At 44.1% G+C, this 26,917-nt stretch overlaps 1 protein-coding gene across 3 annotated transcripts; it reads right to left on the bottom strand.

Annotated features, from left to right (window-relative positions):
* Nucleotides 1-952: 952 nt before the first annotated feature.
* WDYHV1 (WDYHV motif containing 1) lies at nucleotides 953-25,292 on the bottom strand. 3 transcript variants are annotated; one of them, XM_032415891.1, is made up of 7 exons: nucleotides 25,034-25,292; nucleotides 20,286-20,385; nucleotides 19,320-19,370; nucleotides 15,756-15,904; nucleotides 14,555-14,679; nucleotides 6,872-6,993; nucleotides 953-4,753 (listed from the first exon to the last, which is right to left on the bottom strand). In XM_032415891.1, exons 1-6 carry the CDS (start codon nucleotides 25,120-25,122, stop codon nucleotides 6,908-6,910), a joined length of 600 nt encoding a protein of 199 aa, XP_032271782.1. In that variant the 5' UTR covers nucleotides 25,123-25,292; the 3' UTR covers nucleotides 953-4,753; nucleotides 6,872-6,907. The 3 variants fall into 3 exon arrangements, with proteins under 3 accessions (XP_032271782.1, XP_032271781.1, XP_032271780.1); XM_032415890.1 differs by lacking the exon at nucleotides 953-4,753 and having other exon boundaries at nucleotides 5,419-6,993; XM_032415889.1 differs by lacking the exons at nucleotides 953-4,753; nucleotides 6,872-6,993 and adding an exon at nucleotides 7,304-7,996 and having other exon boundaries at nucleotides 25,034-25,287.
* Between the last annotated feature and the right edge of the window lie 1,625 nt (nucleotides 25,293-26,917).

Genomic DNA, 26,917 nt, shown 5'->3' with positions numbered 1-26,917 from the left:
GACTGCAAGGCGGGAAGGAGACAAGAAAAAAAGCAGGGAGTCTTATTAGGGCTAGTGCTCAAGGATGAAATATCCCTGCAGGCCATCCAGCATTCTTTCCTCCATGTGGATGCTCAAGAAAGACAGTACGGGGGGCGCCTGGGTGGCTCAGTCGGTTAAGCGTCTGCCTTCGGCTCAGGTCATGATCTCAGAATCCTGGGATCGAGCCCCAAATCAGGCTCCCTGCTCAGCAGGGAGTCTTCTTGTCCCTCTGCTTCTGTCCCTCAACCCTGCTCGTGCACTCTCTCTCTCGCTCTGCTCTCTCCCAAATAAATAAAATCTGAAAGAAAAGAAGAGAGAGAAGAGAGAGAAGAGAAGAGAAGAGAAGAGAAGAGAAGAGAAGAGAGCAAACGTCCCATGGGACGGATCTAGTCATAGGGAATAACCCCCAGAGCAAGAGCTGAGTGGTGTCAGCCCTGCGGGCGAGGACAGCAGGCCTGGAGGACAGGTCTCTGGTATCATCAGAGCTCTTTGGAGGAGTAGAAATGGTTAATCTCTTCATAAAGGAAGAATTGCACGAGGGACAGGGACACAGCAGTCTCTCCTTGACCCCCTTTCCCCTTAGCTCCCCCATTTCTCTGCTCCCTTTACTATAGGACTCTGCCTCCTTCCTCCCGTTCTCTCCTGAATCCATTCGACCACTTCCATCCCCGTTGCTCTGAAGACCTGCATGTTGCCAAAGCCAACAGTCACCTCGGTCCTCAGCTTACTCTACTGATCAGCAACATCTATCTGATCCCTCTCTCCGTCTGGAATCACTTCTCCCCTGGGCTTTCCTGGTTTTCTCTTTGTCCCCCAACCCCCACTCCTGCCCCCGCCCATCCTCTCTGTCCCTTTCTGGTACCTTCCCAACTCTCCTGAACCCTAAATGTAAAAGCCCCCAGGGCTAGGTCCCCAGACCTCTTCCCCATCTACACCCAGCATCCCCGTAATCTCCTAGAGCCCTGTGCCTTCAAACAGTAGCTGATGTCCCCCATTGTATATTCCCTGCCTGAACCTCATCCCTGAATCCCAGACTCCTTTATCCAACTCCTATTTGACATCTTATCTAAGACATGCAACTGGCATCTCAGATTTAACATGTCCAGAATGAAACTCCTGCTCTTCCTCCCCCAAAAGGCACCACCCACAATCTTTCCCCAACTCAATAAATAGCAATCACCTTTTTACACATCGTACATGTTCACTGTCCGTCCACTCCACCAGAATGTAGGCTCTATGAGCACAGGGGCTTTGTTTTCTCCACTGCTCAATCACTGGGGCAGGAACAGTGCTTGGCGCAGAGTAGGAGCTATCTGTCGGACGGATGAAACACCTCCTCCAGGAAGCCTCCCCACCCCTTTAACCAGATCTTCCTTCCACCTCACAGAGTTGTTACCTCTCCTTGATAGCAGGGTGCACAGTGCCATTGTGTGGTCATTTGCATGATTCTTTGATTGACGTCAGTCTCTACCGTCAGCCCGTAACCCACAGGAGGGCAGGTGCTACTCTGGTTTGTTACCAGCATCTAACCTGGAGCCTGGCACAGAGCAGCCCTTCTGTAAGTAAAACTAGTAATATTTTAAAATGAATAAATAGACAATACAAGCTATGGGTCCTTGCTCCAGAAAAATGTGCTCATATCACCATACACAATGTGTGCTGGGACTGCAGGTTAGGAATTCTTGGTCTTAAACCTTTCAGGCTGCCCTAACAAAATACCACAGACTGAGTGGCTTAAAAACAACAGGAAGTTATTGCTCACAGTTCTCGATGCTGAAAGTCCAGTCAGGGCACCCACATGGCCAGCTGAGGTCGTGGGCTGCACACTTATCATTGTGTCCTCACATGGGAAGGGGCTAGGGAGACTTCTGGGATCTCTTTCAGGACAGTGCTAACCCCATCCATGAGGGCGCCACCCTCAGCAACTAATCACCTGCCAAAGGCCCCCACCTCCTAATACCATCACCTCTGTGGGTTAGGATTTCGACATATGGATTTGGGAGAGGGAGAGGGACACAAACACTCAGACCACAGCACCCTTGCTCTATTACAACAGGCTAAACCTACACTGTGGTTTCTACAAGCATGAAACACAGGGATATCGTCCCCTCCGTGTTCTTCAGCCGTGGCACACACGGAAGTAGATCTCTTGACAGAATTTTCTAATTAGTTGGAGATACGTGTGAATGCTCTCGGAACTGGCACAGACAATGTGTCAACAAGACTGGGAGGGAGCACAGTGAGACAAAGGGCAAAAGAAGACCCAAAGAGAAGCCCTCCCACAGAGCATTCTTGTCATTTCTTCACCAAGAGCAAAATGACTCTGGTGAGGTCAGTCGTGTGTCCCACAACCAAATTCAATCCCATCAACCGGCTACAGCCCTTAGGCGCACAGCCACACACCATTTCATTGATTTTATAATTAACACCGCTAACAGAAGCGCATCTAGAGAACCTCATAAACATACATCCATTCCTTCAGCAAATGTTTATTGAGCATCCTCCATGCACCTCACACTGCAAGAGAATGTCCTGTGGGGGACGACTCAGCCCCTTTTGTCCCTGCGAGCATCGGATGCTGGACTGTAATTGCTCCAGCACTCGGCCTGGATACTCACTGCCATTGTAACTGGACAGCCTCTTTACCTCAGTGTTCTGTGAAGGTGACAGAAGGACTTGTTGCAGAGACTGTCATTAACCTCCACCATGTACACCTGCACCAACACCGCAGGCAGCAGGTGCCGATGTGAGTCTCCAGCAAGCCCTCACTAGAGAGCTGATGGTCACCCTGAACAGGGCAGCTAAGTGAGTAATTCTGGTTCAGGCTGGACTTTCCTTTCTGTTCCTCGGGATCTTCATATATTTCCCCATTTTCTGGTTCTATACCTTCTGTACTACAATAGTCACTTCCTTCCTCCAAGGCCTTTTTAAATAATTACAGGACAGTTCTTCAGTTGGGCTTACATGTTTGTTCAAAGTGTAATCTTTTAGGTGCCAATTTTTTATCAGAAGATTTCTGTAGACCAGGTTCGGCCAAGGCTAGCTTTCTGCTTACTTGCTAATGAGAGTGATGTGGCAGCCGCTGTCCCTTAAACCTGAGCACTCTGCATCTACCTTCTTTTGTACAGTTCTGCCTTGCTCATCATGGCCTAACTCTGCAAGTGGAAGGCATGCAATAGACATGGGGTGGATGGATGATGGAAGAGGGAAGATGGGGAGAAGGAGGGAGGGACAGAAGTAGGAAAATTACCTCCTTGTAACTTCTACCTCTGTTCTCCAAAATTTATTCAAGGCAAATGAGTACGGCTTCCTCTTCCCTTAATGGTATGTAGCTGGTATGTCCCAGGCTTCCAGCCACTAGTAAGTACAAACCTATCACATTTATAGTAATCCCAAATCTTGATGATTTAAGCACACCTTCACCAAGTCCAGCTTTTTAGAAAAGCATTCTCCACCAAAAGTTTCTGCGAAGCATGAGGGGCGCTCATTACTACAAGCTGACCGTACTCAAGTTCCCACCAGCTTGCGCGTCCCGTAGAAGGTCATTTTCTACTTTAAAGTCGTGATGAAACGGGTTCACAGAGAATCAGAGCCACAGCCTTCAGGCTTCATCACGCTCCTGCTCTGTTGCTCTGAGTCAACCACTCCACCACCAAAACTCCAACCTTTGTCAGAATGCCGATCTCCACCACCAAAACTCCAACCTTTGTCAGAATGCCGATCTCCACCACCAAAACTCCAACCTTTGTCAGAATGCCGATCTCCTCCTCCTGCCCAAGACCAGCTCCCTCCAAGGTTCCCACAGAGCCATGCTGAGCCCTGACTGACAGTTCCTTCCTTTCATTCCCAGAAGACGGGGCTTTCACGAAGGCGGAGGAGGTGAGGCCAGAGTGCACTGCGAAGGGGGAGCAACGGGGAGGCACCTCACACTGTAACTGCCACCTGCAGTCCCTCTAATCTCCAGTCATCGATCGGCCTGAACCACTTGGCCACATGTCTCCCCAACTCAGGTGTCATTTTCTCTCAGGAACGTGTTTTTCTCTCATCTAGCAAGGATTGCTTTCAGGACTCCTAGGCCATCAGATAGGCCTGCACATGTATGAACCATAAATGAAAACAGGGCTCATTTGGCATCTTTCCCACAAGGCTCCTAACCTCATGCAAAACAAGAGGTATTAATGGGCATAATGGGCATCTGTTTTTCAGTGTTCCTGAACATTCTGTGAAGGGCAATAATTCCACCAACATTGCAGGACACCGAGGGGGTGGCTTGCACAAGCACACAGAGGATTTGACTCCACACGGAATATCACAATTTCTGACCCAGTCCAAAAATACCCTGTCACAAGAGCCTGAATGGGCACTATTATTATTTAGGGAGGGCCAAGCTGCTAAGTCAAGACTCACCCAATAATTCTGTGACTTAAAGAAATACACAAGGTTGTCTCTGAGGATCAGTTCCACATATAAGACTCGGCTCCATAGGGTCATTCGGGAGTCCAGGCTGATGGTGGCTCTGCTATCTTCAGTGGGCAGCTTCCGAGGTCATTCTAGTCCTCAACCGCTCCATCAGTAGGCAAGGGGGTGTAAAGGACTGGGTAGGCTGTGTTTCACCGTCAGCCCCTTACATTCCAACGGTGAGAACCTGGTCACATGGTCACACCTCGCTGCAAAGGAGGCTGGGAACTGTAGTCCCTGGCAGAACAGCCACACGTCAGCTACAACTCTTACTCTAGAACAAGGGACAGCAAATTATAGCCTCACGGTCAAACCCTCGAGTCCCCGGATTTTATAAACAAAGTTTTCCCGGAGCACAGCCATACATTCATGCAGAGTTGGGCAGTTATGGCAAAGACCTTATGGCATGCAAAGCCTAAAGTATTTACTATCTGGCCCTTTATAGAGAACATTTGCGATTCCCTTTTTTAGGAAAAAAAAAAGCATGCATTCGATGGGACAACTGGCAGTCTATACTTTCAAAATTTATCTCGGAAACTGTTAGAAAGACACATAGACAAAAATGTTCCTTTAAGCAGTTTTGTCATACCAAAAGACTAAAAACAACTTAAAAAGGACTGTGAAATTATGGACCATGCATACCACAGAATACAATGTAACCCTTAAAAAGAATGAGGAAGTTCAACATGTACTGATTAGAAAATATCCAAGTATTTTAACTTTAAAAAGTAAAATGCAGAACAATGTTTAGAATGTTACCACTTGTGGGGGTGAAAAAAAAAACAGAACTTAATATATAATACCTATATACTAACATGGGCATAAAAATTCCTGGAAGGACATAAAAGAAACTGAAGACAGATTGTTTCTGGATAGAGAAATCAAAAAATGGAAGGACGGAGGACTTTTCACCATATACTTTTATATATTCTGAATTTGCATACTCTGCATGTACCACCTATTTTTAAAATAATTGAAAATTAAACTCAAAAAACCATATACACAAAACAGTTTGCCTTTACTTTCATTGCTAACCAACCCCTCTTCTGAAAGACATAACCCTTCTTACAAGCCATGGTAGTATCTCCCATCAGATAGTCAGTTCTACTGACCTGGGAACCATTTTACATTGTGGAATTTGCTTCCCCACTCCGTCCTGTGTCAGATTCTCAGAGATACCTCATTTCTCTTATTTTCATAGTCAACTTACAAATTCTATTTTATTTTATTTATTTATTTTTTTTACAAATTCTATTTTAGTCCCCTGCTTTTCTTGAAAGTTCCTCTTTCCAAACAGACAGCATTTATCAGTATTTATTCAGTTCTCTCACACATGTTGAGTATAAAGAGAAGCAACTCTGACCTCAGAGAAAAATTAAGCATAGAAAGACAGAAGTACAGTTCCTGATAAACAACTTTCAAGAAAAATCTTGCAAGGGAACCTACCTTTCAGTTAAAACTGACGGGAATCCAACTCACACAAGCTGAAGAGAAAAAGGAATCCACTGGTTTATGTAACTGGGAAGTTCCAAAGTTGCTGCTGGCTTGAAGCAACAGAAAGATCCAGGCACTCAGAAATGCCTTCAGGGTTTTTGCTCTGCTCTCAGCTCTGCCAGGCGGCATTCTGCAATGGGCCCTTCAGTGGCAGTCAGGATGCCCACCATGAGCCCCAAACTCCCAGGCCCCTAGTTTAGCATTCCTCATGGAGAGATTTTTTTTTTCTCCTTAAATGTCAATACAGCAAATCCAGAGGACTTTGTGACAGGTCATTCTTAGACTTGTCCAGGGGCTGGCTCCAAGCCTGGCCCAGCTTAGGCCAAACGCCTTTCCATACAGGCCACCAGGACTATACGAAATGTGCAAAGAAGAGGTTTCCAGAAGGAGCTACAGGAGTGGGGAGTGGCAGGTAGAAAAAAACAACAAATGTCCTCTTTTGCTTCTAACTCAAGATTGTGACCACTGGACATTTTAACAGGCTTAAAACTTTAAACCTTGCTCCCTACACTGGCAAGAAGGGGTTTTCAATTTCAAGACAAGTTGGCTGCAAAGTTCAAACTTACACACACACACTGTCTGATTCGTCTGTACTAGACACAATTATGAATACCAGATTGGAAACCTGCTCATAAATTGGCAAAAAAAGAAAAAAAAAAAAAAAGACTCTCCAAAAATGCAGTTTGTAAATCAGATTACAATCTTTTGGTCCCTCTGAAACTTTCTGCTCAAGACAAAGCATTTCCGTACTACAGCCTGCCAAAATTTATCTTCTTCATTTTAGCCACATGCTTTTTAAATGACCATCTAAAAGTCAACAAAGATATGCAAGTATGAGTTCTATAATTAGTTCTAAATTATAAAATAACTTAAGAGGTGGTGTTAGTGTTCCTCTTACCAAAGGTTCATTCACTTTCTCCCAGAAGCCTCCTGGTCAGCTGAACCAAACGGATATATGACATTTCCCTTGATTCTTGAGTAATGACTGCAGGTGTCCCTCCATAGCACAAGGCAGAGTATCTACATTAAATGAAAGTTTCTCAATAAGCTGAAAACTCACTAAGATCAAAAGCCTGGACATCCTTGCTTTCAGAAATTGCTGTTACAGGAGAATCATGAAGACATGCGTGAGAGTTAACGCTGTATATGCCGGTTTCATGCCAAACATCTTTTATTTGGAATTATATGACGAAAGCCAAATTTCCAAAACATCTTCAAGAAGGAAGATCGATACATGTATTTTAAAGTAATGGTTCCCATCTACAAGTAAGATATTCTTGGGTATCTCAGATCATCAAGGGTGACACAAAATCTTCAAAACAAAATTACTTTTAAATCAATTTTATTTAAAAAACATATATAAATAGGCCAAATAACACTCAAGCCTGAGAGGGCTGCAATCTTTTCTTAAGAACATAATAGTCCAGAAAGACTAATACTTATTGCTGATTCAGCTCACAGTACCAGCCCTCTTCAAGCAGCAGTACAATCACCAGCACACATTTTATGGGCAACTTTGAGGCGCATGAGGGAGTCACAGAGCAATGAGCTACAGTCTTGCCCTCAAGGAGCTTACAGTGTAGCTGGAGAAAAACAAAACATCCAGAACAAAGTCCACACATTTATCATAACAAAAGCAATTACTGGCATAAGTTATCACATGTTTTAACAAATGAGTGTTGGAATATCTTAGCAAATATACACTACATCAAGTTTCAACCTAACATATCCAAAAAAAAATCGTGGTTTTTTTTTTTTAATTTTTTTTGTTCACTCATGTTTCAACTCAACTGAATTAAAAGAGGAAAATATAATTCCAAGCCAAATGTACCATAGTGTTTGCTGTCCCCAATGAAGGGATGAACTGTTCATGTCCTAGAATTTCTCCATGGTTCTACATCCAGATGTCAAATTCAGTAGTTCTGACTGCCAAACCGATGTACGAATTCAGACAGGGAGTAGACAGCTCCCCATCCTACCTCAGGATCCATACTGATAAAATCATTCAGGTTCATTTTGGAATCTAAAAAATTCATGAAAGAAATGTCCATTGAAAACACAATAAAACAACCCAGAGACCAAAAGTAGGGAAAAGTGTTCAAGTGGAGAAGGGTTCAATATCACTTCTGCAGTATTCTTGTCTCACACATGGAACTCAATCTAATCATGACAAAACATCACACAAACCCAAACTGGGGGGACACTCTACAAAATAACTGACCGGTACTCTTCAAAACTGTAAAAGTTATAAAAGGAAAGGGAAAAAAAAGAAATTGTCAGAGATTGCAGGGGACTGAGGAGACAGGACAACTAAATGTAATGTCATGGGGTAGATTCTGGACCAGAGAAAAGAAATTAGTGGGAAGACTTGCAAAAGTTAAGTAAGGTCCGTAACAGTACTGGATCAATATATATATTTTTTAATATTTATTTATTTATTTGACACAGAGCACAAGCAGGGGGAGCAGGAGAGGGAGAAGCAGACTCCCCGCCAAGCAGGGAGCCCGATGCGGGACTCGATCCCAGGACCCTGGGATCATGACCTGAGCCGAAGGCAGACGCTTAACTGATTGAGCCTCCCAGGTGCCCTGGATCAATATATTTATATCAAGTACATCATTTTCTTGGTTTCAATAATTACACTATGGTTATATAAAATTCAACATTAGTGGAATCCGAGTAAAAGGTATATGGGAATGCTCAATAGTGTTTTAGCAAATTTCTCAGAAGTCTAAAATTATTTCAAAATAAAAACTTAAAAATGCATGAAGGAGGGCACTTGATGGAATGAGCACTGGGTATTATATGCAACTGATGAATCACTCAACTACCTCTGAACCTAATAATACATTATATGTTAATTAATTGATTTTAAATAAAATTTTTAAAAACAAAAAAAAAGCATGAATAATCAAACTGCCAATTTATTGGATTCAACTGCCAATTACAGGAAATTCAGAGGCTACAAAAGAGATACAATCAGCAAAATCCAGACTGCTTCTCCCAGACCCAGCTTCTTCAACAAATACAGAAGAAAAAAAGAGTTGGGCAAGGAATCTATATATTAAAAAAGACTCTTAGGAGACATAACCAAACACAATGTAGGGCTTTCATTTGGACACTGATTCAAAAAAACAAACTGTACAAAAAAAAAGATGATATGGGGGCGCCTGGCTGGCTCAGTCGGTAGAGCATGTGGCTCTTGATCTCGGGGTCATGAGTTCGAGCCCCATGCTGGGTGTAGAGATTACTTAAAAATAAAATCTTTAAAAAAAAAAAAAGGATGATGACTTTATGACTTTTTTTCTTTTTTTAAGATTTTATTTATTTATTTGACAGAGAGAGACACAGTGAAAGCAGGAACACAAGCAGGGAGAGTGGGAGAGGGAGAAGCAGGCTTCCCGCGGAGCAAGGAGCCCGATGTGGGGCTCGATCCCAGGACGCTGGGATCATGACCTGAGCCGAAGGCAGACGCTTAACAACTGAGCCACCCAGGTGCCCCGACTTTATGACTTTATAACTGTGAATGTGAACACTGGCTAGAGAGCTATATGATGATTTTAAAGAATTACTGTTAACTTTCTTAGATGTAATAATGGTACAATGGTCATATTTAAAAAAAAAAAAAAAAAGAAAGCCTTATATTTTAGAGATCCATACTGAAATATTTAGAGTTGAAATGACATAGTATCTGGGATTGGCTTCAAAATAATACAAGGGGCGCCTAGGTGGCTCAGTCGTTAAGTGTCTGCCTTCGGCTCGGGTCATGATCCCAGGGTCCTGGGATCAAGCCCCGCATCGGGCTCCCTGCTCAGCTGGAAGCCTACTTCTCCCTCTCCCACTCCCCCTGCTTGTGTTCCCTCTCTCGTTGTGTCTCTCTGTCAAATAAATAAATAAAATCTTTAAAAATAATAATAATAATAATACGAGAAGGGGGAAAGTGGATGGGATACAAATGAATTGACTGGCCATGAACTGATAACTGTTGAAAGTCTGACATACTATTTTGTCTAGTTTGGTATATGATTTAAATTCTCCACACTAAAAAAAATTTTTAAGTATGTACATATTGCTGTATCTGCCCATCAAAAAATTGTTACAGAAACTGCACTTCCACCATAAACCTATAGAAAACCGTGCAAATATATTTAGCAACTCTTTCCAGACGTTGGGACAATAAGCAGCACACACCTGGGATTCCTAAGAAAGTAGAAACAAATAAGGGAAGCCCTTGGATCCCTCCAGCTTACTGGCCTCGGGGGCAGTGTCCAGAGCCCAGCACACAGAGGGGAACACACCTAGCGTGGCAGTCTTCCTGAGGTGAGAAGACAAACATCTAAGTTCGAGAGGGCCCGGGCAGCTGGACCTAGGGGGCAGAGTACAGGAGAGGGGGGTGCAGAGCGGAACCCCCACACCTCTCCCCACCCACCCTGACCACAACACACACCCAAGTCTTTGGCTGGGACTGACCTCCCGGGGCCAGGACAGAAGCACCAGAATGTAGTCGATCTAATAACTGCCAGAACTTCCACAGTCCCCCCAGCCAAGGGAGAGAGAACTTGTAAGGCACGAGCATTTGGTAGAGTCCTTAGAAGGGCTGCACCAGAGCACTGCGGCTAAATTAACACTAGATGAAAGGCTGCTCTGGACCTGCACTAAAAAAGCTTAAAAACAAGCCCTGAAAGGACCCAGCTGACTCCCAGTAATTTAACTGCATGCCAACACTGTTTTTAAAAAGCACCTCAAGACCCAGCAACTGACAACATAAATTCAAAGTCCAGCCTCCAACCAAATTTTACAAATCACACAAAGAAACAGGAAAATATGACCCCAAACCAGGGGAAATTTCAATCAACAGAAATGGACTAAAATGACAGAAATAATGGAACTAGCAGACAAGGAGCAGCTATTATAAACATGCCCCATATGTTCAAAAGGGTAGAGAAAAACATGAGCATGATGAAGAGAGAGAGAAATGAAAGACATTAAATCAGTCCAAAATGGAATTTCTAGACATAAAAAAATAAAATATATAAAATTTTAAAAAATGTGCTGGATGAGATTAACAACAAATTAGTGAATGCAGAAGACAAGAGCAATGAATTTACAGACAAGATAAAAGAATTATTCAGGGCGCCTGGGTGGCTCAGTCATTAAGCGTCTGCCTTCGGCTCAGGTCATGATCCCAGGGTCCTGGGATCAAGCCCCACATCGGGCTCCCTGCTCCGCGGGAAGCCTGCTTCTCCCTCTCCCACTCCCCTGCTTGTGTTCCCTCTCTCGCTGTCTCTCTCTCTGTCAAATAAATAAATACAATCTTAAAAAAAAAAAAAAAATTATTCAAAATTAAGCATGTACAGAAAAAGTCTGAAAAAAAAGAACATCACTGACCTACAGGAATAATATCAAGCCATCTAACACATGTGTAGCTGAAGGACAAGAATTTAAAAGAGGGTCGGTGGTCAGAAAAAAATGTGCAAGGAAATAATGGCCAAAAGTTTTCAAATTTGATGAAAACTATAAATCCACCAATCTCAGGATCTTAACAAGCCTCAAGTGGAATAAACCTAAAGGAAACTACACTACAATCCATCCTAATCAAAATGCTAAGAACTAGTGACAAAGAAAAAAACGTTTAAAAATATTGAGAGCGGAAAGCATTCGGAGAAACAAGTACAAGATCAGAGCCCACCCAAGCAGAAAACGAGAGACGTCTTTAAACAGCTGAAAGCAGAAACATGTAAGCCTAGCTTACGTGACCGTGACCCCACAACTGTATCTTTCAAAAATGCAGATAAGCACAGAGAATGTAGAAAACTAGAAACAGAGTTGCTAACACCCTTCTAACAAAAAAGCTAGGTAATCAGCAAACACAGAACTTTTGTTGAAGTCATCAGAGAGCTGGGAATGCTGGATTACCCCGTAACCGGAAATAAAGGGAAGACAGGCACCTGTCAGGAAGAGGGGGTGGCAGCTCCTACTGACCTGGGGGGGTGGATGCCACACTCTACACAGGCCAGTAAAAGTCTGCAAAAATTTTTAACAAACTGCTTTTAAAAGAAATCTCAGCTTTTGAAATACAATATTTGTTTTCTAAGGCACCCCCCCTTTTCTGTTTTGTTAAGACTTTTTAATGTAATTAAGTAAAAACTGATTACTATCTGTAGCCATTCATTATGTAAAAAGATCAATGTATTAAACACAAAATATAAAGAAAATTTTTTTTAGAGATCAAGGTATAATAAATAAACATCTGTCTCTTCTAATCTCCCCCATGAGGCACTATAACATTTCTGTTTACCTAACACTGATCCTCCAGCTTGGCTCAAATTAGCCAGTGTTACTAGACATTAGGAAGCAAGAAGATCGGAGGTATATGCAGACAAGAGGCAGGAAAGGACTCAGAAAGAGGGGGAAATTTGGTGTGCTCTATAATTCAGCCCAAGACTTAGGAAGTGTCTTTAAAAACTGAGCCATCAGTGGCTAGTGCTGGAACTGACTCTTCTGGGCAAGGTGATACGACTATAAATTTCAGTTTCCTTCTCATCGGGGAAAAAAAAAAAATAGTTCCTTTCTTTAAAATACACTAAATGCTGGGCGCCTGGGTGGCTCAGTTGGTTAAGCGACTGCCTTCAGCTCAGGTCATGATCCTGGAGTCCCGGGATCGAGTCCCGCATCGGACTCCCTGCTCAGCAGGGAGTCTGCTTCTCCCTCTGACCCTCCCCCCTCTCATGTGCTCTCTCTCTCATTCTCTCTGTCAAATAAATAAATAAAATCTTTAAAAAAATAAAAATAAAATACACTAAATGCTGAACTGAAAAGAGTGGTCTTGCAGACATATGGCCACCAAAATTATTAATCATATAATCCTAATGGTCAACATATCAAATGTACTAAATTCAAGCCCTAAGAGTCAATCCCACCACTGAATGCAGGGGATGGAGGGAAGTGCTATTAAAGTACCTGAAACAGGCATTAGGGTTCAATATTTTTCTTGAACCATTTTTTTCTTTTTTTAACCTTTTTTATTTTTTTATAAAACACTACTAATTAGCTAAAAGTAATTCTCACTTATCCTAACTTCAAATATATTCCTTTGATAAACACAGCATTTGAAGTACTGAGTTTACCACGAGAGAACATTACAGTGTCATTAAATTATGACATGGGAGACCCATATGTTCACTCCACACTTCAGAGCAGATTCCTTTTAGTTTCGATCTAAGTTCAGGAGGTCCCTGATTAACTAAACCACACACAAGGCAGAAACCACCACCACCATGCCCCCTCCTCATCCTGCCTAGCTGTGCATCCGAAGCAAAGGGCTTAATCTTCATGCACCTCACTTTACACATCTATCAAATGTGGAAAATAACGCTTGCCTGAGCTGTGGTAAAAATTCTATTAAACTACTATGTAAAGCGGCTGGCACCAAAGCCTGGCACAAAATAGCATCTACTGGGCATTAGTCATCAAAACCAAAAGGAATGACTCAAAGAGGATCCGGGCTGACAGGCTGGTGTTTACTGAGTGCTTACTATGTGCTAGGCTCTGTGCTGGGTGCTCATGTCTGAAAGAGAAATGGTGGGTGGCTGAAGGCACACTGTCCCAGGCCACACCCTATACGGCAGGTTGCCTGAGACTAAAAGGAAGATCTATGACACCCCCTCCTAACCTAGGAGCTGTCCCCAATGCTAACGCTGAGGCTAGCAAGCAGGCTGGCAGACCCAAAAGCAACTCCAATATAAATGTTTAAAATCATGAGAGACAGTTTTTCAGAGAGAGCCTCAAAAATCAGTTTGAATCCTCTTTCAGTTTTCAAATACACCAAATATATTTATTTTCTTCCTTGCTCAACTCTGAATGTCACTGTCCTATTTTTCTGGTATGTTGTATAGCTTACAGAGCACTTTCACACAGAAGGTCCCATCCCCACGACGGGATGACCTCACCAAGAAATGGCAAACATTGAGAATTACTTACAATCATCAATAACGTTTCAAGCTCGTGTGAATGCCAAACAATAGTAATAGGGTGAAGAACTCTTTATCTACTTAAATCTCAGAAATTAATTGGACTGATGCCTAAAAGCACATAAATGTGATGAGTGGTACAATAAAACCTGCTAGATCTCACTTCCTTCTAATGCAGATTTTATCACACAGCCAGGGAAATGACATTTCACATATCGCAAGGATGCCCTAGGGACTTTCACCCTCACACGAAACCCCACCATGGCAAGGTGCTACTTGTCCCACTGTTAAATGACCCAAGTGCGCAGACCTCCTGAGGCCGTGTCCCAGCAGGAGGTACAACACCCCGGCAGTGTGCAAGGCGGCGTGCAGCTCTCGTGGTTCTGCTCCTGAACACCTCCCCTCCCTGCGAGCTCTTACGCTTTCCAGTCCTGTTCTCTGTGCCTCAATTTCTGAACCTAATAAATACGCACATCTGTGCTCCCTCTTACCTTCTTACGACTCAGGGAGTTTCATACAAAGAATAACACACACTTCTTGTCCCTGGTTAAGAGGCAATGCTGATCTGCACGGTGATCAGAAACCTCTATGAGAAGGCATCTTTGGCTCACCTCCAGTTTCAATGCAGGGATATGATGGAGGAGGTTCTCTCCAGTTCCCACTGGAATCTTTCATGTGAGATCGGTCAGAAGCAAAGTTCTTCAAATACGAATCTGCACGGATCACTCTAAATTTCCTGCAGATAAGGCAACATTCATTTACATTAGGAAGGTTTCATAGTAAAATTCCCACTCAATTTTTATACAGACTCATTTTCTATGACATACACAAAAGTACCCAGGCATTTTTGTACTATTAGTAATACACAAATATCTATGCAGCTGTCACCTGTTAAAGAAACCTTGAGAAAGGATCAGCTGAAATCCAAAGCTACACAGGCACAGAAATATATCCAGGTGCCTTTATTTACTCAATTGTGTTTCAGGCATAAAGGGCATAATGTTCAGGTCCTGCCATCACAGACCCCTCAATTTTCTCATCATTAAGGTCACAACCCACACACCCACCCACCCACCCACATATACATGTATGACAGAAATCCCCAAAATGGCTTTCAGAAAACATTTGGGATCTCATCACACACATTTTTTTTTTTTAATTTTTTTTTTTTTAGGATTTTATTTATTTATTTGAGAGAGAGAGAATGAGAGAGACAGCACATGAGAGGGGGGAGGGTCACAGGGAGAAGCAGACTCCCCGCCAAGCAGGGAGCCCGATGTGGGACTCGATCCAGGGACTCCAGGATCATGACCTGAGCCGAAGGCAGTCGCTTAACCAACTGAGCCACCCAGGCGCCCCACACACATTTTTAAAAGAATGCCAACTTTTATATGTTGGACAACTCTTTTTTTTTTTTTTTTTTTAAGATTTTATTTATTTATTCATGAGAGACAGAGAGAGAGAGGTGCAGAGGGAGAAGCAGGCTCCCAAGGAGCAGAGAGCCCGATGCGGGACTCGATCCCAGGACTCTGGGATCATGACCTGAGCCGAAGGCAGACGCTTAACCATCTGAGCCACCCAGGCGCCCTATGTTGGACAACTCTTAAAACTTCAAAATATTTTGAATCTTCTGTATAGGACATCATTTTTAGATATCAACTCAATGGTGATGCCAAATCAAGTGATCTTTGCAAAACAAATGGCAAAAAAATAGAAAATCACATACACACACACACACACTCATACAAACTCTCTGTATAACTGTCAAGGTCTAACTTCAGAAATAGGTAAATCCATCCTGAATCTCCTCACCTTCTAAACTGTGGATGGATGTCCTCGTCAGACTTAAAGGCATCTTCCACGTAAGTGTCAAATGGACAGGGAAATGGCAGCACAGTGTCAAGATCATAAATGAAGCTCTGTCCTCCACTTGAAACATGAAGCAGGACAACATGGTAATCCTAGAAGTAAAAGTTGCTGAGGTTAACCAAGTTACTTCATGATGGTGAATTCCAAGGTCACAGTAATAACTCATATATAATCATTAACAATGAATACAAGACTAATACAACCCTTCTTAAAATAGCAAAATAAAACAAAGCAAACACAAAACCCCCAAAAAAGACTAAGTGTCCAGTGACAGGGAACACTTAAATAAGTAGTGGAAATGTTCATATACATTAAATGTATACCCTTTGACCTAGCAATTTTACCTCTAGGAACCCATCCTACAGAAAAAAATGGCCATACGCATGTAAAGGTATATACATACAAAGAAAATCTCTGCAGCACTGGTTACAATAGTGAAAATTCAGAAACAACCAAAAGCCCACCATGAGAGAAATAAACCACAATGCAGCCACCAAAAAAAAAAAAAAAAGAAAAAAAACTTAGGTAAATTTATGCAGAAAATGGAAAAACGGATTTGTTACATAGTTGGATGGGAAAAGTAAATTGCAAAATATGTACTATATATTATTTTTTTAAAAGCTATGTGTATACAAAGACACACATGTGCATTCTAAAGTACACATGCATGCATATGAATACAGAGGAAAAGGTGCAAGGATACCCTCCAAGTATTAACAAAGGGGATTGCTTGGGCGAGCCTGCAATGTGAAAGAAGAACTTTAAAGTGTTGTTGCTGTTAAATAGGCCAACCCCAGTCTGTAGCCATTAAGGAGAAAAGATGAAGACAGTGTCCCCTGTGCGGCTCGGCTGGGACGCACCACTCAGTCCCCGACCCTGGGCACTGCCCAACACCAGCTAATGGCTAGAAGGGACCGGAAGGAAGTTATGAAGGGGCATGAGGGCAGTCAGATGCTCTGAGTCCCTCGGAAGAAAGGCGCTCTCACAGAGAACAGGACTGAGAGATAAAAGGCTCACATTAGTACCGCATTAGTCCCACCACCTTATACTTCTAGTACTTCAGAGCTTACAGAGCACTTTCTCAAACATTGTTTCATCGACCCTACGATGGGAGGAAGGTGATTAATTAAGACTGGAGATGCTCTGCCATCAAAGCCTAAAGAGCTTCTTTTGGCTCCAGTGCTATCTTCGTAAGGCAGAAATAGCATCAGAAATGGATGGTTATGCCCTGCACTCCCCTTAATGCATGCTACCCTCCAGATAAATAAAGTGAGAGCGGCCCCCCTTCCACTGGGTGCGTCCGTGTTATTCCCATCCTTCCGCAGCAAGCTTTCCACCTCTCCCCCCGCAACCATCCCTTGCGTGCTGGCTCTCTCCAGGAGTCTCCAGTCTCTGCCTCATCCAAAACCTGTTTCTCTCTTGACATCATCTCCCTCCTATTCCAGCGGCTTTGAAGTGCATACTCTCTATTGTCTGTGAGAAACTGTGTAACTGAAGTAAAGATGCAAAGATGAGAAAGGAAAGTCCTGACCCTCGAGGAGCTTGCGGAGCAGAGAGTGGGGACCAGTCAAGTGCTGCGGACAGCGTGAGGGTGACAAAGAGCAGGAGGCTACAGGTGAGGGCCTTCAGGTCAAACCTTGGCCCCTCCCCTTCCACAGACTGCTGCTGGGACAATTAAGGAGATTACTTACGTAAACACTTTTTAAAAGCCAAGCCAGAAATGGAGGGGAGTGGGGCCCAAAAGCCAAGGAACATGTCACTGAGGAAAGGCTGCCACGGCTGAGTCCTGCCTGAGGGGAGTGTGTTCCGGGAAGAAAGCACAACTTGTGGAAAACGCGTAAGTAATGAATATCCACAACCTCCCGGTTAGTTTGGGTCCATACCCCCACATCCCAGATGGCTGGTGAACTGGAGAGGGAAAGCAGGCCTCAACTCCAAGTCGCCTTTATAGCACAGATGTGGAGTCAAGGAATACAGATCAAGCGGCAGCCTCACTCTCTGAGTTGGGTTCAGCACCTACCCAGATGCCTGGACGAGACCAAGTTGGGCTAGGGGGAGGGAAACCCACCTAGAAGGCGATCAGCTTCTTGGGACTAGGTGTCTCTACCCATCGGGGTACTGATTTCCTACAACAGGACAGCAGTGAGGCAAAGATACATTTGCCAGAGGGTGTGGGGGGACTTCTCGTAACAGGAATCTCATTCTGGGGTGCCATGAGATGCTGTATAAGGGGGACATGACTACAGGTCCTTTCCCTGCAAGTTTCTCTAAAACGAGAAGAAAGACCATGACGCAAAGTCAGCTGAGTGGTTCAGCCAACAGGGATGACTTCTAGGGCACATGGACAGTCTGCAACAAGGGTTATGTAGCTATTGTTGCTAACAAGAAAAGCTTGAGCACCAGTACCAGACACTGTACCAGGTACCAGAATAATGCCTCCCACGCATTATGTCACTTAAGACTCGCAACTGGCCAGAGGAGGACACTGAAGATAAGAAGACAAATAACATGTCCAGTTCATAAAGCCACCAATGGGAGGACTGGGACTTAACTCCAAAACTGGGTTTGGGCTTTAATATTAGCACAGCAAATCACCTGCTGGTAAAGGAGGCAAGAATGTGAGCTCTGTGAGGCCAGGGATTTTAGTCTATTTAAATATAGGTTAAATAAATGGATGAAACCAATTCAAATGATACCTTATTTTAAACAAGTATCAGAAATAGATGCTGGTTACAGTATCATGAATGGAGTTTTTCTTTAAATTTATCTTCATGTTATTAGCATAAACAATTCTTCAGAGGGACAGGTTAAGGCGACACCTAGATGTGTACTAGAAAGGACCCCAGGCTGAGACCCAGTCCTGCCATTGATCAGCTAGATAACTTCGAGCTTCTCACTCTTCTTCGGGGCTTGTTTCTTCACCTGAAAAATGGAAGGGCTGCAGTAGATCCAGGTTTTTCCAATGCTAGTCATGGTCACTCACAAGTGTGCTAAGAACACTAACTCCTGAACCTTCTCTAAATCAACTAAATCAGAAACCTCTACTTTTAACATGATATCCAGATAATTCTAATGTGCAGCTGGACTAGATATTGCTGAAGTTCCTTCCAGTGTTAAATGGATAACAGCCTAGGAGATCACAAATATATCTGCCACATCAGCTATTTAAAATCTTTCCTATATGGGGCACCTGGCTGGATCAGTCGGTAGAGCATGTAAAGCTTGATTCTGGGGTCATGAGTTCGAACCCCACATTGGGTGTAGAGCTCACTAAAAAAAATAATAATTAAGAAAATAAAATCTTTCCTGTAATAATAAAATTAAATGAAAACGTGCCTGTAAGTACTACCCTAGACAAACTAACATCTATTCCCAAGAGGTCAATTATCAATAATTATCATAGCCTTTCTCTACTGCTCTAACCACTTCTGCTTTAACAAAACATAGAGACCACTCAGGAATTACAAGTACTAATGCACCAGAAGCTCTCTGAATTGATCATCTTACCCAGATCACAGGTCCATCTCCAGGTCTTGCCTGTTGTTTCCAGATAGGTATCTACAAAATATAATCAATTTCATAAGGCACAACTTCAGTTATACCACTACTACATTCTTTAAAACAATACAAAAATATAAAATATTTCTAAGCAACCAACAATCAAGGTGAATGAAGAAGAAATCTAAATCCTTCCAAGTGTTCTTAACAATGAAAACGCAAAAATTATCTGATGTTCTTTGGAGAGTAGAAAGAGACCTCAACAGGGAGTCAGAAGGCCCGGAAGATTCAAGTCTTGCTTTCCTACATTATTTGTGGGACCTCCCTGAGCCTCTATTTCTTAATCTATAAAATGGAGATAGTTGTCTGAAGCCTGCCTACTTTACCGTGTTTCCATTAGCATCAAATGAAATGATGCTTACAAAAGTGCTTCCCAGGGTGCCAGGCTGGCTCATTTGGTAGCATGTGTGACTCTTGACCTTGGGGTTGTGAGTTCAAGCCCCACACTGGATGTAGGGATTACTTAAAAATATAAATCTTTAAATATTTTTTTAAAGTGCTTTACAAAATATTAAGGGCTTACTTTTTTTTAAAGGCTTGCTTTTTTAATACTTCATGTAAATTTACCATAATTTTATTTAAACTCCAGAGACAAAAACATCTTTACTTCAAACCTGAGAGTATGTGGCTCTAGCCTAAGCAATTTAAAAACCTCTAACTTAATACCTAAAGAGAAGGGACTTAATCTGTGTATACCGTCATCTATTTCTTGACCTACAAATAAGGGACTAAACTTTTCTAACTCAACTGTGCCCTGAAAGGAAAAAAAAAAAAAAACTCATTCAAAAATAAACTTTAAAATGTTGCTGTATTTTATAAAGCACATTTTGGGACAGTGCTGACCCCATACTATATTTAGTTCCTATTGTCACCATAAATCTCTTGTTCTCTTTCTGCAACCACTCACCAACTTACCATCTTCCTCTCATTAGATATGAAGACAGCATAACACTCTTCTAAAGGATACTGGTCATGGTTTTTGATGTATTCACAGAGCTTCCAAATATTTTCTTCACTGAAATAAAGTAATAGTTTAATCAGCACAATTAAGCAATAGTGCTCTGTGTCTTTCAAATTTGAACAGAAGAGTGATGAAGACATAAAAAAGTTGGAAGAGATTTTAAACACCACCTCATCGAATAACTGACTGATGTTTGACCCTCTTCTAAAACATCCCCAACAAGGTGTGACCCAATTTATACCGTGTGCCGACCTCTCTCCAAACAGAATGCTCGCTACCTGCCCCAGCAGTGCTTGCACATGGAGGCATTTTATAACTGATAAGATGCTACATCAATACTCCCTAAGTTTTGGATCCAGGGACTTGAGATACAGCTGGAATTCCAACTCAGCCACTTATGAGGTAAGAAGCTTTGAACATCCTGACCTGAGTATCTGTTTTTCTCATGCGTAAAATGGGGATAATCATATACTTGACAAATCAATGGGGATAATCAATGCGTAAAATGGGGATAATCAAATACTTGACAAATCTTAGTTAATATTGGTTCACTGCTCCCCTTAGGAATGGGGCAGGATGAGTGTGTTGGGGAGGAGGGCTTCTGGCTGGAAAAGACCGGGGAGCAGTTACACGATATGCCTATGCGAGGAATTCTTTTGGAGGGAGACTCTAAGTGGGATTCCCTGCATCCCTCTGGTACAAAAGAGGTTCTGACTTTTAGGAAGTCCTTTCTCATACTGAACTGAAATCCATCTTCCTATACTTCTACCCCAGATGAATCTCCTTTTCTCTATGACATGCCTCTAGATATTTAAAGCAGTAGTCGGAATCACCTAAGTAAAGCAATGCCCAGTGCAGCAAACCAAGCCACACTGGTAGCCACAGGCACACTCCCACACAGGCAAAATCAATCACTGCTGGCAGTATTCACAGCTCAGCCTCTGGATTCTTATCTTTTTCTAAAGAGCCACACCTCACCTTTGTTCAAAATGAGCTGCATCAGCACTCTGTTCGTACTCGTGACTCAATCTGTCAAAGCCTAATTTCCAAACATGGAACCTGGATGTTCTAAGACCAAGTTTTCAGAAGACATTTTTCTGTCCAGCCTGTAGACATTCTGGAGTTGATCAAAGACATCTTCAAGAGCTTATGATGTAAAAGCACTATGCTAAGTGCTTGGAGGATGTAATGATAAATTAGAGCTCACAGACAGTGAGAGGAGACATACAGATCCATAAATAAGCATCAGAGAAGGCCATAAAAGATGCATAGAAGAGTCATTAATTTTGAGGGACACAGGAGGATGGAGGAGGTATAGGTCAGTGGCTTCTCATTGTTTGTTCCCCTCCTCCAGTCCCAAGGAGGAGCAGAGTTAACACGAAGAGTTTGAGAATCCGAGTGTACCACAAATACTGTTGGCAAGCTGAGTACATATGTGGATGGACAAACTTTGTCTATTATTTTTCAAGTATGTGTGAATGTTACAAAGAGAAAAAAAACTTAAACATAGGCGTCACTGAATCTGTAGTCCTTTTTTATCAATTTTTTACAACTACAATTAATATCATATAGGAGGATCTCAAGAAACATTTGATGTTTAAAAAAGGGGGGCCTTGGGGCACCTGGGTGACTCAGTCAGTTAAGCATCCAAATCTTGATCTCAGCTCAGGTCTTGATCTCAGGATCGTGAGTTCAAGCCCTGTGTTGGGCTCCACGCTGGGCATGGAGCCTACTTAAAAGGGGGGGTGGGGGGCGCTTATACTTGGAAATGCTGGGAGTTACTGTTGGGATAGGAAGACCCTCAGATTTGGTGTGAGTCCTAGCACCTCTTTAAAAAAGAGGGGGATTGGGCGCCTGGGTGGCTCAGTTGGTTAAGCGACTGCCTTCGGCTCAGGTCATGATCCTGGAGTCCCAGGATCGAGTCCCGCAGCGGGCTCCCTGCTCAGCAGGGAGTCTGCTTCTCCCTCTGACCCTCCCCCCTCTCATGCTCTCTCTATCTCATTCTCTCTCTCAAATAAATAAATAAAATCTTAAAAAAAAAAAAAAGAGGGGGATTGTAATAATAATGTTCCAACCTACTGGTTGATTATTTTGTAGCAGAAAGACTAACAAAGCAGCATTAAGGTCAAGATTCTGCAAGGGTTACTGGTGATGGGCTGAGGTCAGAGAAGCATGCAGAAGGGAAGGATCCCTGACACATAGCAGGTGCTCAACTGTTCAAAGAATACAAACAATTACAATTGAATTAGACATGCTCTGCAAACCACCTAGTGCCACACAAATACCAGTTACCACTATTATCTTTCAGCTAGATCTGAACAGATAAATAACATCCGACTAAAGAAGCAGAAAAGAGGCATTTATTTCAAGTTATAAGAACCTGCAGGAGCAAGCGTAGTAAGGTGCACGTACCTGATAGATTAAGACAGGGCAGAACACTGGTTCTCAACTAGAGGAGATTTTGCCCCCCAGGGAACATTTGGCACTATCTGGTGACGTTTTTGGTTGTCACAAATTGGGTGAGGATGCTACAGGCATCTAGTGAGTAGAGGCAAGGGATGCTGCTACATGCCCTACAATACACAGGACAGCCTCCCACATTAGCATGCTCAAAATGTCAATAAAGCCATGGCTGGAGAAGCCCTGGGTTAGAACAGAAGGCAGGTTCAGAATGAGATTGGAGAAACACATGGTGACCAGATCTGAAAGGACCTGCTATGCTCAGGAGACAGACTTCACTGTCTGTGACTGTATTCCTGAAAATGTGATAAATGGACGAGCCTAAGACTCCTCCACTGCACTGTTCACACATCCAGACTCTGTGGAATGGGACCCTAAGATCTGCATGCTTTACAAGCTCCCAGGTGATTCTAGGGTTCATTTGAATTTAGAACGGCTTTCAGCAGTGTGAAGCCAGCTAAGGTTCAGGACCTGAGGGGATAGGAGAGATCTGGGCAGAGGCCTGTAAGGAAGGACTGGAACAGGCCACTGACAGCCAAGGAGGGCCTGGCCCATGGCTGAAGGAACTTAAAGGAGACCATCTATTGAAGAGATGTCTATTCCCTACCATGCTTCCACCAGATGACTCCACTCTAGCTGTCCCAGCTACCTTGTTCCTAGAATACTCCTGCACACTTCCTTCTCAGAGCCTTTGCACCACTGCTCCCCTGCCTAGAATGATCTTCCTCCAGTATCCACAAGGCTCCCACCCTTTTTTATTCAGATCTCTGCTCAAATACCACTTTATCAACAATGCCTTCCTTAAATATCCATCATGAAAAAATGAGTCACCATCCCTTACCTTGCTTTATTTTCTCATAACACTTAACACCAAACATGGTTTACTTGGTTTTGCCTGTTTTCCCTGAACCAAAACATATGAACCATGAGATCTTATAGGGAATTTGTGTACCCTGTGTTGTATCCCAAAGTGCCTACAATTGTGCACCCACAGTCCAAGTGCCTCATAAACATTTATCGAATGAATAAATAAAACAATGAATGGACATTAGGGACAATAACTAAGGGGATTTACGTGAGAAGTAAGAGAAATAAAGTGCAGTCATTAAGAATCATGGACTCCTATACTACAGAAGTTCCAATTTCAGCACCACCTCTTGCTAGATGTGTGATCTTAAACGCAGCCTCTCTGTGGCTCCCTCTTTTCACTAATAAAATGAAGTAAATGATAGAACCTATCTCCGAGCCATGGATGGAAACACTCGGCACTTGCCCTGACAGGCAGTCAGAGCTGAACAAATGTTAAATTCTTGGTGACACTGGTTTGATGACCAGCTAAAGGAGGAAGTTTTAGATGGGCCTGAAGTTTCTTTTGCAACTGGAGGTTTGGGGAAGAAGTCATTACTCGGGTGTGGGAGTGAAAAAGACCAAGGTTCCAGGAGGGGTGATTTGGCCACACAGGTGGCCTGGGACAGAGGTATAGTGTGTAGACTTCAGAGCCAAACTCTCTACAGGTAAATCCCCATTTCTTCATTCACAAGATATGTGGCCTTAAGGCAAATTAGTTGCACCCCTCTGTGCCTCAGTGTTCTCATCTTTAAAAACGGGGATAACAAAAATACCTACCTCCTAGGGTAATTGTGGGGCTCAAATGAATTCGTTTACACAAGCGAATCAAAACAATGTTTGGCATACAGCAAGTGCTATGTAAATGTAATGGGCATGATAATGACAACATGGTGGTTCATGATGGTTTCTGGTACAAGAAGGCCTGAAATGGATTCCTGGTCGCTATTAGCTGATGACCTTGGGAAAGTTATTTGCAAAATCTCCGTTCCTCCATTCTCTTTCAAAATTAAAATGAGTGTGAAACCACAAAGGCTTCAGCAGAGTAATTTGCAAAGGTTCTCCGCGCTCCACCCTCCGCCTCCAACTCCCCTTCCCGGCCCCCAAGCACCGAGATCTGCTGAGAAATGTCCAAGCGAAAAGCGCCGGGCATTAGTAATGCACCACCGACCCTACCATCCCTGGGAGTTCCGCCCCTCCCCCCCTCTCCAAATGCCTACGCTCCACTCAGGAGACGAGGGCTGCCATTCCCGCTCCCTCATCCCACAAGCGGGAAAACCCGCCAGTGGAGGCCCAGAGCGCCCCCAGGGAGGGGCTGAGAAGAGGCGGGGCCCGGCTGCGACGCCGAGACCCAAGGAGCCAGGGAGACGCCGGGGGCTGCACCCGCGCCCCTCACCAGTAGCAGCTGTTGTAGACACAGGCGTCCCGCGGGGGGCTGGCCGGCTGGTAGCGGGCGGCTGCAGCGGCGGGGGCATCCCCCTCCATGGCGCGCTGGCTTGGGCCTGAGGCGAAGCGACTGCACCAGCCCCGCGGCCAGGCTTCGGGGGAGGAGCCGGCGCTGGGCGGGCCGCGCGGGTTCTCGGGGCGGAGCCCGGGCAGCTGGTGCAGTTCCCGGGTGCTGGAGCCAGGAACCGGGTAGGCGGAGTCTGGGCGGAGCGAACGACGCAGGTTCCGGGCGCGCGGAGCCCACGAGGGCGGCGCAAGTTCCGGCTGGATGGAGCCCGGGCTGCGCGGATTTTGCAGATTCCGGTGGGCGGAGCCCGGGCGGGAAGCGCCGTGCAGGTTCCGGAGCCAGGGCGAAGTGGGCGGATGGTGTGGGGGGGGGCGGTGAGCGTCGTGGGATTCCAGTGGGCGGAGCCTTGGACGAGGGGGATTGCGTAATTCCGGGTAGACGGGACCCAGGCAGGTGGGTGGAGCCATGGCGGGGCGGTGCTGGCGGAGCTCGAGTCCGCTAGGGCGGGGCCGGGCATGCTCTGGGTGGCGGTAAGAGCGAGGATGGGGTTAGGGTGGGGAAGACAGCGGTCACCCGCAGGTGGCTTGAAGGAGTCCCGGGAGGGCGTGGAATTGGTAAACCGCCCGACCCTGAACGGCGCTTCGGGAGTCTCCCGGAGGCGTCTGAGACCCTCTTCAAAGCCAGGGCTGGGGTTGCTGGCTGTGGAGGAACCAGACGGGACGCGGAAGACTCGACTTGTGCAAGTGAAATGAGGGAATCTTGTATGTGAAAAAAGAAGCTTTAGCAGTTTTATCCTAGAGGCCCCTAGAACCCAGGGCAAGGGGGGAGTTAATTCCAAATACGTCCGCATCGGACGGTTTTATAGAGGGATAGCAACCCCAAATCTCACCATGTTGTAACATGTCTTTAATAGAATTATGTGTGTTGACTCAGAAAGATACAGTGATTCCTTGATAGAGTAAGTTTTTTTTTAAGATTTTATTTATTTATTCATAAGAGAGAGAGAGGTAGAGGGAGAAGCAGGCTCCCCGCTGAGCAGGGAGCCAGATGCAGGACTGGATCCCAGGACCCTGGGATCATGACCTGAGCCGAAGGCAGATGCTTAACGACTGAGCCACCCAGGCGCCCTTGATAGAGTAAGTTTTAAAAAAGTTGAAAAAGAGTCCCCATGGCATCCGTTTTGTGTTAATCATATATTTGCCAGCAGTCTGGAAGGAACCAAATTATTAAAACTGTTTATCTCTGATGAATGGTATGAAGGACTTTCACTTTATACTTATTAGCCTTCTGAATTGTCTTATATTTGTAATGAACATATATAACTGATAGGGGTACTTCCCATTATAAAAACTGAAATTCTTAGTTGGTTTATAGGCCATCTGCAGTCAGGAGTTCGAAAGCCTCTACATAAATCCTAAAGACTTCAAACATAAGTCCTTGTGTCAGTTATCAATGTATTGCCTCTCGGCTCTGACACACACTTCAATATAGGCTCTATGATAAATAACAGAATTCCTTTAAGCATTTCTCCTTCAAAGTGGGCACCAAGTTAAGCCTTCTCAGTAAAGTGTGCTGGAAGAAAAAGCTTCCTGCAGTTTCTGGGGTGGTACAAGAGTTGGGAGTCTGGTCCTGAGAACAGCCAGTGGGGTCTGCTCCAGCCACAGGCTCAAACCCAATTCCTCTGTGACCTTACAGCTTTTGTTTGGCAATAACCTTCCTGCAGCCCTCTTAACCCAGAAACCAGAGTCTTGCGAGGCCAGCAGGCAGCCACCTGCCCATACTTCTTTGGCAAGCCCTTCAATGGCAGGCAGTTACCTGTGGCCAGCA

The sequence above is a fragment of the Phoca vitulina genome, unplaced genomic scaffold, assembly GCF_004348235.1.
Source record: "Phoca vitulina isolate PV1807 unplaced genomic scaffold, GSC_HSeal_1.0 scaffold18, whole genome shotgun sequence".
Lineage (NCBI taxonomy): Eukaryota > Metazoa > Chordata > Mammalia > Carnivora > Phocidae > Phoca > Phoca vitulina.
Note: the sequence above shows the minus strand (reverse complement) of the source record. Positions and strands in the feature narration are given on the sequence as shown.